We start from the raw sequence: 18,476 nt of genomic DNA, 5'->3' as shown, positions 1-18,476 counted from the left end.
CTCACCTAAGCCGTTGCTTCATTCCACTCAACAGTCTCAACCAAGTTACACAGTCTTGTCATCTCTCTCCTCTTTGGCAGAAACAGCAGCTTACGTGGACCAGCCAAGAAACAAAATGGCACATCGTCTCCAGGTTAAACTTCCCCTCCTCACTGATCTCACGCGAAGCGACTGAGGCAATCGTGCTTGGCAGTTGCAGATGGCGCTCCGTGCGTGCTGATCACCCTCGGTTTGTAGCATGTCAGTGGGCCGTTAGGGGCATATTTAGCACAGTTTGGAGGGTCACAGTGCTGAAACAGAGCTCACGGCGCCTGTGTGGGTCATACGGAGAGGCGGACTCGGGAGCCACGGGGCATGACCGCAACACTCGGCGCTGGCACCGGCTCCCGGAACCTTATGGTTGACCGGCTCGGCGGTCTGTCAGTACTACCTCATGCGGCTTGAATCTCCGGAACTTTTCGAGAACTTTGTGGATTCAGTGGCAACCCGCAGACACGTGAACCCCCAACCCATTAGGCGTCGTTGTCTTTCATTCGCGCAGTAACAACAGCCGTTGAAGGTCGTGATGCTCATTCCTCGATCATACGCAGCGATTCAAATGCATAAACACCACTTGATGTTCTTGAAGGCGGCCCGGATGTTAATCCACCTCATTCTCATCTTCTGTAAGAATGTGCCTGCCACCTCATTACACTCGCCGTACGCTAGAATTACCTGCTAAGCTCGAACTGGAAGGAAGTGCACAAGCTGCCAACCACCATCCGTTGGCCCTCTTCAAATGCTACCTCACCAAGTGCCGTGTGGTGTTCAAGCGGGCTGGCAACAATCCACGCTTCAATACACCGCCACATCTGATGTACTAAGTACATTATGAGGCGGTTGCCAATAACCCAGAAGGCTGAAGACCATTAGCAGGGAGAGTGTGGTCTAGACATATGTTTTCTGGGGTAACACAGAGGCAGGCAACACTGATGTGCGTGAACTGCGCCCAATGAAGACCACAGCAAGAAGGTTGCAGCGCGAAAAGGTTGCTACATTCATTAATGACAGGCTTGGCATTGAACACTAAAAGGGACAGCCCGGGCAGGCTATTCCCTATCCATCGCGGCCGTTGACAGGGCTGAAAGAGAACATTTATGTTGGGCGCCACCCGTGCCGTCCCCCTTCTTCAGCGGGGTAGCATTTTCCCTGCCATGGCCCATGGCGGCTACCAACTTCCCACCAGGAGACCCGCCAGAACCCCAAGCGCTCAACTCGCGACTCTCGATCCATCAGTCGATGTGAATTCATCGTTAATGCGCGATGGCGCCTCAGGCTCGTCACATGTATGATCCGCAAACCAAGACTTGCTCCTCAGGGATGGATTCAGATGCTGATTCGGCGGGTGCCGCCTCTGCAATTGATCCTGGGAGGCCTTTGGTGCTTGTGACGAGGAATGATGTTGTGCATCCGCAGTCGCAAGAAGATTGGGAGGAGAAAAAGGAAGGGATTCGGCACCTGTATCTCGAGAGGAATCTTCCGTTGAAGGAGATCAGGCGAATCATGTATGAAGAGCATTCCTTCTCTGCTACGTAAGCACCAGTCCCAATGCGAATTGAAGGTTGATCCAGTTCGCTGATAACCCTGGGCTATCCTCAGAGAGAGAATGTTCAAGAGACAGTTCCTCAAATGGAATTTTAGGAAGTACAACACACAGGGGCTCCGGCATGACCAACATGAAGGCCAACCCGTAGAAATGCCTCCCGGGAAGACTTGCAAGAGGCCCTCCCGAAGAGGCGTCAGCAGCAGAACCCCGGCACAACACCTTCTGAGGACCGGCCGCCCTCCTCTAGCCCTTGTAAAGACCATGGCGCACGCGAACCTGACTGACCGGCGTACGCAAGAGCTATTCGTCAACCTCAATGACCTGATCCAGGGCGGCTCCAGAAACCATGCCGGGTGGGACCTCCATCTGCGGTTCGACTTTCTGCCCTCCCCGGCCATCCACCTCCTGGAAATGTTCGAGCTCTTCAACCGGCTGCCTGTCACTCTAAACCGCCAGCGCGGGGCGGTACTGCGGCGCGCCTTCCTGATCCTGGAGGACGTGATCACGCACGACCCCGTCGAGATGTTCCGCACCGTCGTCCTGGACGCGCCCCACCTCATCCCCAGCTTCGACATCCTGTCCCCTTACCTCGTGCACTTCTACCGGCTGCTCTGCGTCAACAAGAGAGAGGGCGAGCCCATCACGCGGCTGGCCAGGCTGATGCAGCAGATCATGGCGGGCGCCTCGGAGAAGGAGCTCTTCTGGGGCATCGGCCGGATGCACGAACACTGCCTCAACTACTACGGGCACGTCCTCGGGCGGAAGAGCGAGCTCGACCAGCGGGACGGCGTGGACGTGCGATGCGGCGAGCAAGGCCCCGCGCACCGGCATACGATCGAGTGCTACAACGGGGTCCTGACGGACGCCATCACGCAGTTCGGGCCGGCGGCGGACGAGGTCATCACCGTGGAGCACAATCAGGTCGTGGCGACGGCGTTTCTGGACGCTGAGTGGGACGGCTTCCGGGAGCTGTGCGGCAGGCACCTGGAAAGGCTACATGCTGCGGACGAGGGGCCTATGGACCAGTGGAAGAGTAAGTCGCTGGAGCGGTATGCCTGGGTTAAGTACATCGCATCCAAGCTGGCGGTCAAGCTCGGAGATGCAGAGGCCGGGGTGGAGTGCCTAAAGGAGGCCATCCGTGCCGCCGAGTACTTGGAGGCCCAGGATAATGCGTGGAGGGAGAGTGCTTCGTGTCATGTCCTGCGGTACCAGATCGAGTTGGAAGATGTTCTGCGGAGGATTGATAGGCTGGAAGAGGCGAGGGATGTACAGGCTAGTATCACTTCGTCAAAATACCTGCGCGACTTGATGCGGAGGGATATGGCTGAAAATTATGCCTGTAGATGATAAGATCGGACAAGATCTCGGGAAGTAAAGATACTGGAGCCGCCAGAAAAGATGAGAGACGGGAGTAAGAAGGGCGACGATGGTGGCAACGAGAATACCGGTGAGAAGCTCCCTGGGTATCTATATGTATCTGTCTGGAAAAGAAAGTCCATTTGTGGTTCGGGTCGGACTTTTTCCAACGTGGGTGGATTCGGAGGAGCATCTGCGCCACTCGGCGGCATGGTGTTTATGCAAGGGCTTTTTAGCTTCTCGGGAGCAGGTATCTGGCATAACCAACGAGATCCCACGCTTCTTTAAAGGACCTTGCATATGCAGATGGAAGATTGTCGAGCATGCGGAAGTTGGATACCATGTGGCCTCCGCATGTCCTCAAGCAGATAAGACTTTTAAGGGTGGACGGTACGAGAAGGCTTGGCGTACTTTTCTTGTACATCAGTATTTCGGGTTCGAACTTACGGAGCAGGCGAACCGCGCCTCTGTAAGTCTATACACGCACAATACGTACATAATGACAGAAAGTCCGAAGTAAAAAGTGATTTAAAGATCCAGTTCATGCTTCAATAGTCGAGGACCGCTTGTCTCCAAGCATTCCTGTAGCACTCACAGATCAGCTTTTGGGGCTTTCCAACCAATCCAGGATACTGTCCCGTGGATTGCTTTCGTCTTCCGCAGAAAGGCTGCAGAAGCTTGGAGATTATATAGGAGCCACTTAAAAGAGTACTACACGCATACCTACATATGATCAAACAGGGAAACAATGCAAGAAACAGATCATGGTCTCGCCCACATCAGGAGAGATGCCGTATTGAACCGCCTTATTAGAACTGAAACCAGACCCAACATAGTATTCTGCTTGAATATGGCAGAATACTTAAGCATCACGAGAGCTGCGCAAGGGAGTGGAGAAAGCTGGCGTGATCTCCGACTGCGAACTCCTGCCGCGACCTCATGGCAGAAACGACGAAGAGCCACGCCATGAATACTTCGAATACACAAGGAAAATTGTTAAGAAATGACGCTGCGCAAAGATTGACAGAGATTGACTAATATGACTGACTTGGACGGATTCGAGAGAATCCGCCTGCTGACAACTACCCAGGTAATTTCGGATATCAAGGCCAAGAAAATGACATTGTTGCTTGGCCAACTGGTGAGTTGCACTGGGCTTGATCAATATATAGGAACCAGGGATGAAAGGATGCTGGATTCGTTGGCTCTTCTCACTCAGATCCTCAGGTTCAGGTTGGTTGGCGTTGTTTAAAAAGTCCTGTAATCCAAGTTCCGACTTCTCTGCAATCCATTTTGACTCTGTGGGACCTTCCAAAGAGTTTGGGCGCATCGCCTTGACTTCGATCCCGGGAGACCATGGAAGATTTTCAAAGGATGAGATGAGTCGTTCCGCATAGTATGAAGATATAAGTGCTTCAAATACACAGCCAGGAATGGGTAGAAGTGACGTTGTTTGGAAACTGATCGAGGCAGACCAGTCTTCTTACCCTGAAAAATTTCTAAAAATGATTGCGATAGCTGACATTAACACTGTAAGCCCCAGCCGAAACTAGAAGACCGCCTTCACATTGCTTGTGTAGATGAACTGAGTTAAGCGGATCCGTTCAATATATAGGGGCATTGGCAGAAGCCTCGCAGGCCGTCATGGCTCACGATGAACGTTTTGCCTGTTATTCGTCAACTGTGTATATGCGAAGTCAATATAACACTGGCCAAAATCAAGACTGCCAAGAAACATGGCTCTCGAGCGAATTCTTTCCAGATGATGATGGCATATGGTACTGTATGTACAGGAAGTATTGCCTAAACAAAGTCAATTACGCTGTCCTCAACAACCTCCGAGAAATGACCTCGATATCTCTTTTTCAACGCTGCTTCCTCCGCACTATCGTCATCCAATGCAAACCACTCACGAGGCATAAGTCCCCGCTGCGGTGAGAGCCAACGAACAGTCGATAGAAAGCAATCCCCCACTAACTGGAAATTTGGAACACAAGCGTCCTTCCCTAGGTCCTCATCAACACCTCCTGAAACTGGACGCACAAGGTACGTCCTCGACCAGAGATTCAACAGCGAAAGGGGACGCTTGCGCTTGGGTTCTGATTCAGTGACATGAAATGTTATTGCCATGATCCTATCATTCAAGTCAAGGAAGTCTGAGCCAATCCCTAGGATATCCATGGGGGATGCGTCGGGAGGCTTGTTTTCCACGACGCATGCAAAAGCACAACCACCCTGCATAGTCCATGCAATAGTGCGTACAAGTTGTTTCCAGTTTTCATGGGTTGAAAAATCAATATCTGATAGTATAAACATTTTGATCAGGAATGCTACTTTGGGCGCCACGAGGTCTGAAGTTTGTTGCTCAGCGTGGAATTCGTGGAAGGAGTTGCTGCCGTGGTAGAGTAAGTCAATCTTGACCCTAGATGGACGCCTCTTCCTCCATGCGACTGCATGAGAAAGTATCTCCCATGAAGTACCAGAATCGTGGAATGTGTCTGCAAACTCGCAAAGGCGGATAGCTGAGCTTCGATTGATTTCACCACCTTCCATAAACATACCCCCGGCAATGAGAATGTAGGCAAATCGCTCTGCAAAATCATTTCTAAGCGATACAGGGGAGTATTTGATAGCTGAATACGATGCGACGTGTTTCGCGTGTACTACGACGATTGTCCAGAGTCTGTTGAATGTCTTTTTGGTGTATGTCGCAGCCTCGCGCCAGGACTCGACTGATGAAGGAAATGTCTCGCTTCGCCATGTAACCTTGAGAGGTGCAATGCTTCGGTAGTCGTCTTTCCTGGCACGGTCAGAATCTTGAGTGATGCGGGTCAGAGGCAATTGTATGCGAAAAACCCGCTGCGTGGTGTTTTGAGATTGTGCAGGAGACAGCGTGATGCTGAACGTAGGCTGATCCGCGTCATTGCCAGTCCACGTCCCCAGTGTCATAACCGGATTGGAACGAAGGAAGTATCGAACATCGTAACCGTAAGTCCAGAAGCTGGGCCGCTGACTGTGAATTCTCCAGTCGGGGATCCAGGAAGGCACCACATCCTGTTCTGCTTGAAGAACGGCACAGGGAGAGTCAAGGCGAGCAGACGCCTCTCCAAGCACCCATGGTAGGTTTCCTGCTTCCCCAATACCACGACCAAACATAGTATAGATATGTTCGACGGTGGTTCCCTCCTCGTAAATTACCATAATCTGTGGTCGACGGGATCGGTGTCGAAAGCCTGTCGAAAAGTAGCCAAGTCCACCTCTCGAGTGTCTACATCCCCGGCCAAGGATGCGAGTGTAAACACCTTGTCTCTCGGGTCCGCACAGTCGTATTGATCGAAAGATCGCATGAGTTTGCAGATGTTATAATCGATTGTCTGGCCTTCCGCACTGTACTTATCATGAAGCGCAGAGCGCATCAAATGTATTTGCCAGGCTGAGGCGGCGCGAATGGCGAGAATGGTCGGAACGCGGCCTGATCTGTTCCGATATATGTCGTAGGCCACTTCGCAAAGCTCATAAAAGCTCCGTGTGGCATTTTCGGAGACTAAGATGATGGTTTTATTGAGCACGGCCTCTTGAATAACCCAACGTCGGCGGAACCAGGGGTGATTTAAAAAGCTGGAATCATACAGAGATATTTGGCGTCCCGCATTGCCCCCTAACCAAACGAGTACTCCGATGGCGTCTCGATAAATTGAAGTCATCAATGGTATGTGGTGAGCTTTTTCTTTCGGGTTATCCTGGTCGATACAGACAGCGTCTGCCCAGAGACACCGAGTTTGGGCAGCGCTGGAGTAGTCCCTGAAGCGTCGAAGGGCTCCGTCAAGACTTCGGGTGATGGGAACTCGGCCAGGGTGTACTGGCACTGGGCTGAGCCCTGGTTGTCCAAGATATCGTCAACAATGACGAGATTGCATGTGAAGTCCGGACATCCCCAAGTGTAAGAGATAGCATGGTATGTCGCTTGTGCCCGGGCTTGTTTGACAACGTGAATCCGGCAACGCAGATCATATGATGGATCAGATGCCGGAAATAGTTCAATAAGTCGTGTATGTGAGGTAGATGGTAACATAGAATGACAATATCGGGGCAACATTCTGCCTGGCAGATCCATTGGCGAGGCCGTGGAGCTGAGATCGCCAATTAAGTGCAGACTCATGCTAAATTAAATGGGCGCTATTACATTTGCAATCAAGTTTTATCTCTTTGTCAAAGCGATTTGCAGCAAGATATAAGTGTTGTAAGCTAATGGGACGAATGAGTATGGTTGGTGATGATGATTAGAGTAACATGCAATGGTACCCAATAATAGCGTCGTTGAACAGCCACAACCCCAGCCCAGCTTGCGCCCGGCTTGTCAATCAGGCAGACTTCACTGATTGCAGCCAATGATGGCTACCACAGCTATATGCAATAGCATCCAATCACATCACACGATTCGACCTGAGCTTGCACATCTCACGGCATATTATCGTGAGGCAGACCTCAACAGCGCAGTTAAACAAGAAGTTGGGTGAAGGGGCACTCAGTCGTCAAAGCAAGGAGTCTCTCAATAAGACGTAACATCAAGGTCGTTGAGAATAGGTAGCTAAAACAATAATAGCAATATTTGGAAACTATCTCCAATCTTAAGTGTTGATTCTCTACGATATGAATAGTTTTCTTTCTTATTGCTAAGAGAGTATAGGACGAGGGAAAAGGTCATGTCTCAGAAGTGGCCATTCTGACCACCGTATGGGTTCGGTGTTACATAATCAAGGCAACCGATGCATACTAAATTTGATACGTGGGCATGGCAATAACCTTGACCGATGGTCGCAGACGTTTATGCCTTACCACTCATACTGACTAATTTCTTTCAAAGTGTTGTCAAATCAATCAGCTAGACGCAAACCACGGAGGCCGCCGCCTTCTTTATTACTCTATTCTTACCCATGCATCAGGCTACAATGGTGTACAAATGAAGCTCCCCTCACGTTGCGCGCTTCTCATAAGATCCACCCTCATGGCTTGCCGTCGACTTTCGCCGAACTGACATCCGGATACACATCAAACCTCCTCTGCGTATTAACAGGAATGTTCCTCCTCGCCTCCTCAATCTTCGTGCCGTCCAGCTCCCACGCAACAGTCGTCTCCCCCTCCTCAGCCTCCGTCAGCACGTTCGCCATCGGGTCGATGATGAGACTGTGCCCCCACGCGTGGTACGTCGCGTCCATGTCGCGCGCGGGGCTGCACATGGCCACATAAATCTGGTTATCCACCGCGCGCCCCTGGCCCAGCAGGCGCCAGTGCATCGGGCCCGTCGTCAGGTTGAACGCGCCCGGGTACACGAGCGCGAAGCACCCCTTGCGCGCCGCGATCATGGCCAGCTCCGGGAAGCGGATGTCGTAGCAGATGGCGACCGAGATCTTGCCGTACTCGGGCAGGTCGACGACCGTCACGCTGTCGCCGGGGCTGAGCACCTCGGACTCGCGGAAGGTGATCTTGCCCGGGATGTCGATGTCGAAGAGGTGCACCTTGCGGTGGCTCGCGAGCAGCTCGCCCTTGGGCGAGAAGATGAGGCTCGTATTGTAGAACTTGCCGGTCTTGGCGTCGAGCTCCGGGATCGAGCCGCCGATGAGGTAGGCGCCGCTCTCGGAGGCGATGGCCGCGAGGGCGTGGAAGCTCGGGGACTGCTCCTTGGTCGGCGGCGAGGGCAGCAGCGTCTCGGCGTACTTGGGGAAGTAGTCGCAGCCGTAGGGCGAGTTGAAGCACTCGGGCAGCACGACGATTTTGGCGCCGGCGTTGGCGGCCTCGAGGACCTTGGACCGCGCGTTGGCGAGGTTGGCCGTCTTGTCGGCGCCGGAGGCGAGCTGGATGCAGGCGAGCTTGACGGGCTGCTTGAGCACCGGGGATGCGGAGGTGGCCATGGTGCGGAACGGGACGAGGCGCTGGGAGGACGGCTTGAAGACGGACGATGTGAGGTGAGAGAGGGTTCGGAGGGCGAGGCGCATTGCTGTTTAAAGAGAGTGTGTGTATGGCCCGGTTGACGTTGGGAGGGGACGGCGTGATGGTGGGGAGCGGTTGGAGGCGACGACATTGCGGGGCGATAACGGCGGGGTAGCTTCGGTGCGGTACGGCATCGAAGCTCATCCCTGCTGCCGGGCCGTTGGAGGACTGTGCAAGCACTGTCGCTGACTGGGAATCCGATGGGCGCCACTACAGTGCGGATTGGTCGGACAATTGTCCGAAGCGTCGGGAAATGATGTGATCGGGGCGGCTCCGATGAATCGGCCTTTTTCAGTCCCGGCCGACGCTCCAGAGCATTCCTGCGGCGGGATGCGACATAGGGCGCAGACTACATGTCCAAGTCCGAACCAACAGAGATGATGACTGCATACGTGGTTGGTATTGAACCATTCTTGCCCCTGTCCATTTGCATGTTGCCGGCATGGCTCAGCCTGGATTCTATTCGCCATCACGCGCCTTCCTACCCATTGTGCCATTTTACAAATCATCACTTCAATGATGCCGCTCACCACTGGATACTTCTCGAAATGGATTGCTTTATGAATGGGACCGTCAAAGCGTTTGCAATGGGGGGTCACGCGACAACCACCACCAGATTCTTATTCCCATAACTCATCTCGCTATATTTATCCTCGTCTGGTCATGAGCGTTGGGATGTGACACCTTCATCGTCCCCCACAAGGCACAAGAACACACAGCCACCTTCATGCGACGATTCACCTGACGGCAGGGAGCCGAACATGTCCAGCACATCCCCATCTGGGCAACTGGCCAGTGACCACCTTCGGCACACCGTGCCGACGAATTATCTGTCCCCCACAGCCGCCTCTCACGGCAACTCATCATGTTCGTCCGTTGGAAGCCCCATGAAACGGGTCTTGTAAGCTTATATACTAGGATAGACGGTACCCGAAACTATGACAGCTTCCCTTGCACAGATACCTCCGTCAACGTCGGGGACCGACCACCAGGACAGCTCCGCCTTCGCGGGTACCTGATTGAAGACGCGGCTGGTCCCATCTGACCGGATCGCGGGGAAAATTTAAGACCTGAAGGTTAGCCAGAAGGGGTGGTGTCAATGCAAAGCCACAATGCATGAGACACGCCATGGCACACTCTGCGAAAGAGACTCTCTTGTAGTCCGGACATCTGGTGTGTAAATGCTTTTTTAACATGTTTTGTCCAATTTTCCTTTCGAGTTTAGATGCCTGCCTGCCTCGCAGTCGTGCCATTTCCACCCTTGGCACTACAGTCCACACACATCTCTTCTTTTCTTCTTGTTCCAAACATGAGGACAAAGCTTGAAACAGGGCATTAGGTATCAATCCATCGCACGCAAAACAGAATCAGCTCGGCCTCTCCCATGCTTTCGTTTCGTCTCATGTGAACCACCCTTCGCAACCTGCTCCGTCTTTCCCCCACGCCATATCCGCCGTTGAACCTCGAAGCAGGGGCCACGGCCTACCCACTGCTCTCTGCCGGCCTTGGTTGCGCGCTGTCAGGCTGTCGCATACTGGCAATAATATGCAAAAACAAAGCTGCATGATTACCTGCCGCGTTTCGCAAGACTCCGTTCGGTAAATAACGCCTGCATATGGACAATAGATAACCAGAAAATAGACACAAAGGAAGCGGAAGTAATATACATCCAATTCGGTGCTCTCCGAGTCTGACTCAAACTCGCTTAGAGCTTGCGACGCTGTGGCTGGGCTGAACGCTCGCAGTGGATCGGGTGACGACGCCGAATGTTCTGAATGGATGGCGCCGCAAGGGGCGGGTTATGGACCTTGGAGGCCGCGGGTATCGATTAGGTTCGGCATGTTTGGTAGATGCCATTTAGGATTGTGTTGATATAGACGGAAGCCAACGGGTGGCGCAAAATTATCGCAGATCCGGCCTTATAGTATCAGCTGCTTGAGGTTGCGCTGTATGATCATGTCCTGCACTGAGCCCATAGTAATCTTGAGCAAATTTGTGTCGGTCGCGTTCGTGAAATGGCCGTAGATCTCTTTCTCGGTGTTTCGGTTCAGGGCACGGAACTTGTCCAAAAAGTACTTGCTGGCAGCCTTCCAATCGTCGGCGGGTCCGTGGTAGTCGGTGAAGCCGTGTGATGTGATGGGGTTGGTGGGCAGCTTCTCCTTGAAGAGATCCATCTTGTTGAGGAACAGAATCAGGGCAGACTTGGTGAACCAGTGCGAGTTGGCAATTGACTCCCACAACATGAGCGCCTCGTTCATTTGGTTCTAGCAGTGCAAGTTAGCAACGATAATTCACGACCACATCGGGGCACACCTACGCCGTCCTTGTCTTCGACCAAGCACTGGTCATATCCAGAAATGGCGACGAGGAAGAGCAGACAGTTGACATTCTCGAAGCAGTGGATCCACTTCTTTCGTTCTGAGCGCTGGCCGCCAACATCGAACATGCGGTAGGTCAGCTGGCCCAAGTCGAAAACCGTTTCCGTGATACCCGTAGTCCTCAATCTCGAGCGCAGCAAGTCCTGGTCCGTCGGTACGTAGGCATCGCTCCAGATACGGTCCAAATCGTCACAGAAGCTTCGACAGGGTCAGCAGCAGGTTCCAAGGTTGTCGCATACCGCAAACGTGACTTACTATGCCAAGTTGTCGTGAAGCGCGAACTCGTTGCCCTTTGCGATGGCTTGCTTGACGCCGCCGTCAGTCCAGAGCTCCTTGATGGGCTGCAGGTAGTCGCGCGGGAGGGGATCTGAAGCGTTGATCTCGTGTTCCACCAGGATGTGCGCCATGTGTTTCTGTCAGAGACATTGCGTGTTAGTCTAGTCGTTCTTCTTTCACATGCGACAGCGCCGCATTTCGGATGCGACACCCGCGCAATTGGCGTATTCGGGTTATGCTTGCCTCATTTTCTGGGTTGCTAAACTCGATGTGCATCTCGGCCATGGCGTCTTGGATCAGGCGGAAGGATTGTACAATGTTGTTGAAAACAACAGGCTTCCACTCGAGCTTCTCGTTTTTGCTGAAACCTTGGGCGTAGATCAATTTCATCTGCTTAAGCACGGTCGACTTTCCAGATTCTCCGGCACCTGGTAATCGCAAAGGGGTTAGTGGATTGCAGACACGACAATGTTAGCTGTTGTTGCGACAGCGTACCCAGCAACAGAAGCTTCACTTCTTTCGACATCTTCTTTTCATCCTGGCGGATCAAGCGGTCCAGATCGCGCGAGCGGGCAGCGCCGCCATCATCCTTCGATCGGCCCCCGAAACACATGTTGTACCAATTCGACTCAATTTTGGCGGTGATTAGAGAATAGGAGGGGGAGAATTGGCGCGAACGGGAGGTAGAAGGAATGCCGGCCCTCTAGTGCAAAAGAAAAGGTCGATCAATTCGCAGGCCGGGTGTGGCGGGCCTCAGGGATTGTGAGGTGATTCTCGATGGCGAAGGCGAAAGCGACGGAGGAAAAAAAAAAAGACTGCAGGCGGGCAGTCTAAGAAGGACGGTTGGGGGGTTGTTCGCGTCGGAGAAGAGTAGTCTTTTTTGTTGTCCGAGGGCGTTGGATGTCAGGCAGATCAGACGAGGAGAAGCAAAGCCAAGAGAAAGCAAAGCAGAGCAGGCCAGGGACAGGGCGCTCTCGAGAAGCAAAGGACTGAAGCCGACTCGACTTGCAAGAAGAGGCTGTGTGTGTTGTCAGGTGTGTAGGTGTGTGGTGGTGCTGCGGAAGCGGTCAGTCACCTGGATGAGGTTGAATCCAAGGTGGTTTGACTGGCGTAGAGTAAGGAACGTCGGGAGTTGAGGAAATGGGCGGGCGAAGAAGCTTTTGTCGGTTTTAGGAGTGCCACGGCCAGTTTAGTAAAATGCGCTAAAAACCTTGGGGGCGTTCGTAGTGGACGCCCTGTGGGCTGCGGGTTGGCTAATGTTAATCCTGCAGCAGAAGAGCCCAGCAGCTCGACTTGCTTCTGTTTCTGTTCTGTGTGCTGCCCGGGGGCGAGGCCAATGGCGTGTCAGGGGAAAGACTAAAAGTGCTAGCGTGGGCGAGTGAGAGAAAGGAAGACGGGCAAAGTGGCGATGAGGCGAGGAGGACTGGAGCCAGGTAATGGCAAGGCAAGGCAGGGTAAGGTGGGTAAGGTTGGTTTGGCAAGAAGGACAGACGGAAAGGACGAGATGAGACGGGATGTCCAGCTCGAATTGGCAGAACGGGGAAGTTTGAGAGAAAGAGGTAGAGAGGTAGAGAGGTAGAGGTAGAGGAGGAGGAAGTGTGAGAGAGAGGACCGGGAGATGATGGGAGAAGAGATGTGAGGACGCACGAAGCAAGCACTGGACAGGACAGGATAGGTCAGGATAGGATAGGTAGGCACGAGGGAAAATGCACCTCGGCGGATACCTTGCGATACGTACTGGGCCTTCAGATTGGATAAAGTGTCTGCGAAATAAAATAAAAAATACATGGAAAAAAAAAAGAGTAAGGATTATGGTACACGGTTCATGGTCATGGTGGTCCATCCACATCATTCATCAGTGCAGCTCAGTCCAGTCCAGCCCATGAAGACTGGGGCAGACGGGAGTCGGGAGAGAGACACAGAGAGCAGTGGAAGCAAACAAGGACCTGCTGCTGCTCTGTGTCCAGGTGCCCCAGCACAGGTCGGGGAGGTTATGGAAGGTAGCTGTTGCTGGTCTGGCTGTACCCTTCAGCTTGACTCCTGGCTGCAGGGTACAGACATGTCGCGTTCAAGGTACTTTGTTTCCATGCTTCATAGTAGATTCCATGGCCATCCCGGGTTCCAAGTTATCAACGGCAGAAACAACACAAGAGGCACAATTTCGCCGCTGCAAAACACGGACATTTCAATCCATCGAACGCGACCACGGCGGAGACGCTGGACGGGCATTGGGGACGCTGAGTGGAAGCCCACCGCAGTGGACATTGGAAAGGCCCAACAGGTGGACACTGGCGGATGGCACCTCGCCTTTCTCCCACCAGGTCCACCTGCACCTTCAGAGGCTTCGATGGAACACCGCGCCGCTGTGTGCGGGCGGGCGAACAGGAACTTGAGGAACCTCTGGACCGGGGAGCCAGTGGTACCTTGGGTGCGGTACGTGCCCAGGGTCGTCGACCTGCCCGCTGCCCCAGAGCTCGCGGACGGCACGGCAGTGGGGCGGCCCCTGGCGCACCTGTCCTGTACCCGCTGCCTGATTCGTTGTGCGACCCTTGCCTGCGCATGCCGCAGAAATGCGCTGGGAAGGACTTGGCAGCTACTTGCATCCGTGTACTCCAAAGTTTCTCTGCGACTTCCTTGCACTTGCATTAGGAAGCAAGCCACCTCCAGTTCCCCGTCATCCTCACCACCACCGGCCGCCTACCGTCTATCGCAGCACCACACCCTCCCAGCGGGACCGTCTTGTTGATGTTTGCTCCCTCCTGCTACTGCTGCGCTATTCTCTCGTGAGAGAACAATGGCTTTCCTCTTTTGACTGAGACAGCCCGCGGAGGGGTCACCAGATATGCTTCTCTCTCATCTCGACAGATCTTCAGAGAAACCGCCAGCCGAGTCGACTCGTCATTTTGTTTCAACAGCTCTACCGACATATTACAGCCCAATGCCGCAGTCGCATGGCAAGTCGGTCGTGTCTTGTCTGTACCAATTACCGACTCCGTCATCCAACCCAACGCAACACGCCCAACCAACAAAGACAAACATTCCAGACAGACATCAATGCGACCCTGCCAAACCTGGTCAACGCACCTACAGCCTACCCAGCACTGGCAACTGCACTGCCATATGGCGCCGCCTACCTGCTGCATCTGGCACTCTCCTCCTCCGCTGAAAGGAAAAAGGGGCAACTCTCTCCTCGCTACCAACTACATTGCATCAGGTCCTGACAATACCTCACAAGTTGCCTGAGGTGCTTGCCAGCTCCCGCCTTGGAAACGTGCTTTGCAGAAGGTGGCCCCCCATAATCGTTCGACGCACATCCTCCCGGATGCACAATGCTGCGTCTGAGTGTCCCAACAAGAGGGTTGCGACCTGCAAACTGCCATGCCACATGGAGAACCGTCGGCGTGGAATGGGGGCACAGCAAAAAGCATGCCAAACAAGCAACCAAGGCTCAGCCGCCTGAAAGAGCAAAAGCAAACTTGATCCAAACACCACACACACACACAACACCCATACGGCGTATACACACATAACCTTCCTTGCGACGTCTGGCTGGCCACGAGTCTCGACTCAGTCACTTTCCATCTCGTCCAATCCTCCTTGAGGCGCTGTCTCAAGCACTTCAACCTACCTCGATATGCTTCAAACTCAAAAGACTAAAAACCTTCCGCCGACACGACACCTCTCCCGCCGCCAGCGTCCTCCACGGCTTCTCCGTCCCATCCAACGTTCGTCGGCCATCCTGTCCACGACGCCTCAACGCAGCTCTACAAAGTCAACAATGACAACCAAAGTACCTACCTACTACTACTACTACTGCTGCTGAGCCTGCAACAGCCTGGAGGCCTGACGACGTCTCTCTGCCACTGGCCAGTACGCCTGTCGCTTGCTCGGGAGCCACTTCGATGGACCCTGCGTGACACAAGATCGCTGCCACACGACCCCAATCGGGCCCGTACGCCGGAAACGCCTCATGCCCTTTTTCTGGCCACAGCTTCTACACTAACCACGCTTCGCGCCTCGACCTGCACCAAAATCGCTTGCGGAAGTGCATGCCTCCCGACGCCAGCTCTTTCGATGCTTCGAGCGTAGTCCTGAACGCCAAGAAGCCACCAGGTATCAAGCTCCCACTCCCGCCCTACGCCAACCCGAGAGCTTCGTCAGGTTGTTTCCGCTTTCGTTTTCCGTTGTTTGCCCGCTGCAGAGCGAAGCAGCGCAAAAAGACATCCATCCCATATGCAATGCAAAACCATGATGCTGGTCCCGTTTCGACCAGCGGTCCCCCTGGCCGAACGCGTCCGCTCTCGGGGAGCCATGTCGCCCCTGATTCATGCAATTGCAACGGCGACATCGAAGCACGACTCCGTTGCTGGACGGCCGCCTCCCAACGTTCATTCAGATCAGCATCGTGCAGAGGAAAATAAATGCTGATTTAGCGGGCCCTCAAGGGGCACCTGCAGCATCTGCGGATGAGTCCCGCAGAAACGAACGCCAGGCCGCGCCGGGGTCACCCCATACCGTCTTGGCCATTGAGGAATGGTCCCAGGCTTCCGGCAGGGATGAGAGTCGTGGCTTGCCTCTGTCGACAGGGGACCCGTTTGTGGACGGATTGCACAACTCGTGGCATTCTGTCGAGGATCCGCGGGCGGCGGTCATCGACGACCCAGATCGACGCACGTTTCCAGCACCATGACAGCTCGTCCGAGACGCCTCGCAGCAACGCGCCAGCATCGACCTTTCAGAGAGCCAGTAGAATCAGCGTGAGATGGAGGGTGCGCCCCAGGTCACCACCACCAGTCGGGGACTTTTTCGTTTTTTTTCTAGCAACCGCCCGTGCCCGAGCCTCAACTCAACGGCGGCCGTGATTGTGGACATTCGATCTTGGGCATTCGAGACCGGGCGTTGTGTTAGAAGCTTTGGATTCGCTCGGACCGTATGGCCGGACCCCGATCAGCTGGGAAGGACAATCGAACCTCACGATTCGTGGTGTTCCGATGTAATGCAATCACCCAAAACGGGTTTTCAAGCCTCCTGAGCTCTCAAAGAAGCATAGGTACGGCTACCAATCCGTAAGATTACTAATGCAATGGGCCCATGGCACTGGTTAGGGCGGCTCTGCTGAAGAAAGAACATCACCATTGCGTGTAATCGGCCGGAAGCGGCTCATGTTCTTCAACAAAAACGGTTGAATAATCGTCTCTGCAGCCCAGGCCATCAGAGACATCCGCTGGAAACCAACAAAGGACCCAGTCAAGCGGAGCAGCTGAAAAGCCGGTGGTATGCCAAACAGTGAAAATGGCCTTCAGCTTCGTCTAATGTCAGGCCTAGATCCGGAGGAGTGGTATGATGAGTGACGGAAATCGCGGGATGGCATGGCCGGGCGGGGCAGAGCCTCCCCCGACGCCCATAAGCGTGAAGAAAGAAACGCGCGCAGACTTCAGGGCAGTCTTTGGTGGTGCGGCACGGTAAACTTTCGGACTCTGGCATTCAACCTACTGCATGGACTCCCGCCTAGCAGCGCATGGAGTTGTCCATCCAGATGGGTTCAAGGTTTTCACATCGGCACATGGCATCGCATCGGCGACCGTGGACGAGCGACTTAGGCAGGGCATCAAGCGGGCAAAGCTCTGCTTCCAGGTCTGTTCTGGGGAAGGCCCTGCCGGGCAGCATTTCAGTTCATGCGGTAGCAAAGCAACTCTGGTCAGATTTGGAGACGGAAACAGGCGAGATTTGGGGTGCCATTACCGATCATCCCGTCTGTGAACCGCAAAGGCGTTGTATTTGGCCGTCGGAAGTATTCAGACAGGTTAAGCGATGAAGGCTAAGCGTCGCACCAGATCTGACGCGTCTTGGAGCAAATAGAAGGAGTGTTTGGCTGTGAGAGATTGGGATAAGCGAAGGGAGCCGACTGCAACAAGACGATCGGGTCGCGAGGCAAAAATGAAGGGCGGGAGTCGGGACGAGGGAGTTTGGTCCTCTGACTTTGGGTCGATTCTGGCGCACGCGACAAGGTCGCGGTGCGGTGCGGTGCGGTGCGGTCGGCCGAGGACGGTGGATGTTGAAGGATTGGCATGTCTTGCATGCTGCTGCTACGTTGGACCTGGTGCAGCCGCGGAGGGGCGGCGGCAGCACTCCGGTTGTGGGTAGAAAAGGCAACTGGCACAAAGAAAATGGGCGAGGTGGCAGGGGTGATGGCCATGCATGATGTCGGGCCTCAGTTTGGCACGGCGGAAGGGCTCGGCCGGTAGTCTCCGGCCCTCGCCTTGTCTCAGTCGGCTGCACGAGAGCAAGACAAGCAGCTTTGTGGCCCCATTCCCGGAGCATTGACGGTTCTCCTGCCGGGCGAATGACGCAGAGTGTCTGGGTTCTCACATGGCAGCGCTCAACCCAAGAGAGAGGGGCATTGGAGATTCACAACCCCAGTGAAGGCATTTGCACTGCTGAGGAGCATTCAGCAAAAGCCAGGCAGGTTTCGTCGGCAGGTTTCAGAGTCCGCAGTATCCGAAGGACTTCGTAAGCCTGTGAGCAAGCTAGACCGACGCTGGTCGCTTTCGTTTCGTCTGGTCTCTTCTCGTCTCGTCTCCCCCGGGTTGTCAAACCAAATAGGCTGTCACATCTGATGGCGGGGAGGGGGGGACGACGATCTTCCTTCCCCTCACAACAGAGACAGGAGAGAAAGGGACGCCCGTTGATTGCCGGTGAGGGAGTGGGGGCGCCTCGTTTTTTCTGTGGAGCGGGAATTGACGTGAAGAAACGGCGGCAAAGCAAGAAGACGAAGAAGAAAAAAAACAGAGTTTTTGGCTTGGTGATCCCAGCTCGCCACGTTTTCTTCAGAAACAGCTCTCCCTGCGTTGCCTTACGTTGGGGTTTGTGCAGCAGGACTTTGCCCAAGTTTC

At 54.1% G+C, this 18,476-nt stretch overlaps 3 protein-coding genes across 3 annotated transcripts; 1 reads left to right on the top strand and 2 right to left on the bottom strand.

The window, feature by feature from the left end:
* Positions 1-1,846: 1,846 nt before the first annotated feature.
* COL26b_000546 (uncharacterized protein) lies at positions 1,847-2,932 on the top strand (the record flags this gene model as incomplete). Its single annotated transcript, XM_053173513.1, has 1 exon — positions 1,847-2,932. One exon carries the CDS (start codon positions 1,847-1,849, stop codon positions 2,930-2,932), a length of 1,086 nt encoding a protein of 361 aa, XP_053042561.1.
* Positions 2,933-7,944: 5,012 nt separating this feature from the next.
* Positions 7,945-8,934, bottom strand: COL26b_000545 (uncharacterized protein; the record flags this gene model as incomplete). Its single annotated transcript, XM_053173512.1, has 1 exon — positions 7,945-8,934. The coding sequence occupies one exon, from the start codon at positions 8,932-8,934 to the stop codon at positions 7,945-7,947; it is 990 nt and encodes a 329-aa protein (XP_053042560.1).
* A 1,914-nt stretch (positions 8,935-10,848) lies between these two features.
* GNA2 (G-Protein alpha subunit) lies at positions 10,849-12,196 on the bottom strand (the record flags this gene model as incomplete). The annotated part of the gene is made up of 5 exons (XM_053173511.1): positions 10,849-11,193; positions 11,247-11,505; positions 11,563-11,720; positions 11,764-12,011; positions 12,079-12,196. The coding sequence occupies 5 exons, from the start codon at positions 12,194-12,196 to the stop codon at positions 10,849-10,851; spliced, it is 1,128 nt and encodes a 375-aa protein (XP_053042559.1).
* Positions 12,197-18,476: the final 6,280 nt, after the last annotated feature.

This window comes from Colletotrichum chrysophilum (genome assembly GCF_026319265.1).
Source record: "Colletotrichum chrysophilum strain AFK26 chromosome Unknown scaffold_2, whole genome shotgun sequence".
NCBI lineage: Eukaryota > Fungi > Ascomycota > Sordariomycetes > Glomerellales > Glomerellaceae > Colletotrichum > Colletotrichum chrysophilum.
Note: the sequence above shows the minus strand (reverse complement) of the source record. Positions and strands in the feature narration are given on the sequence as shown.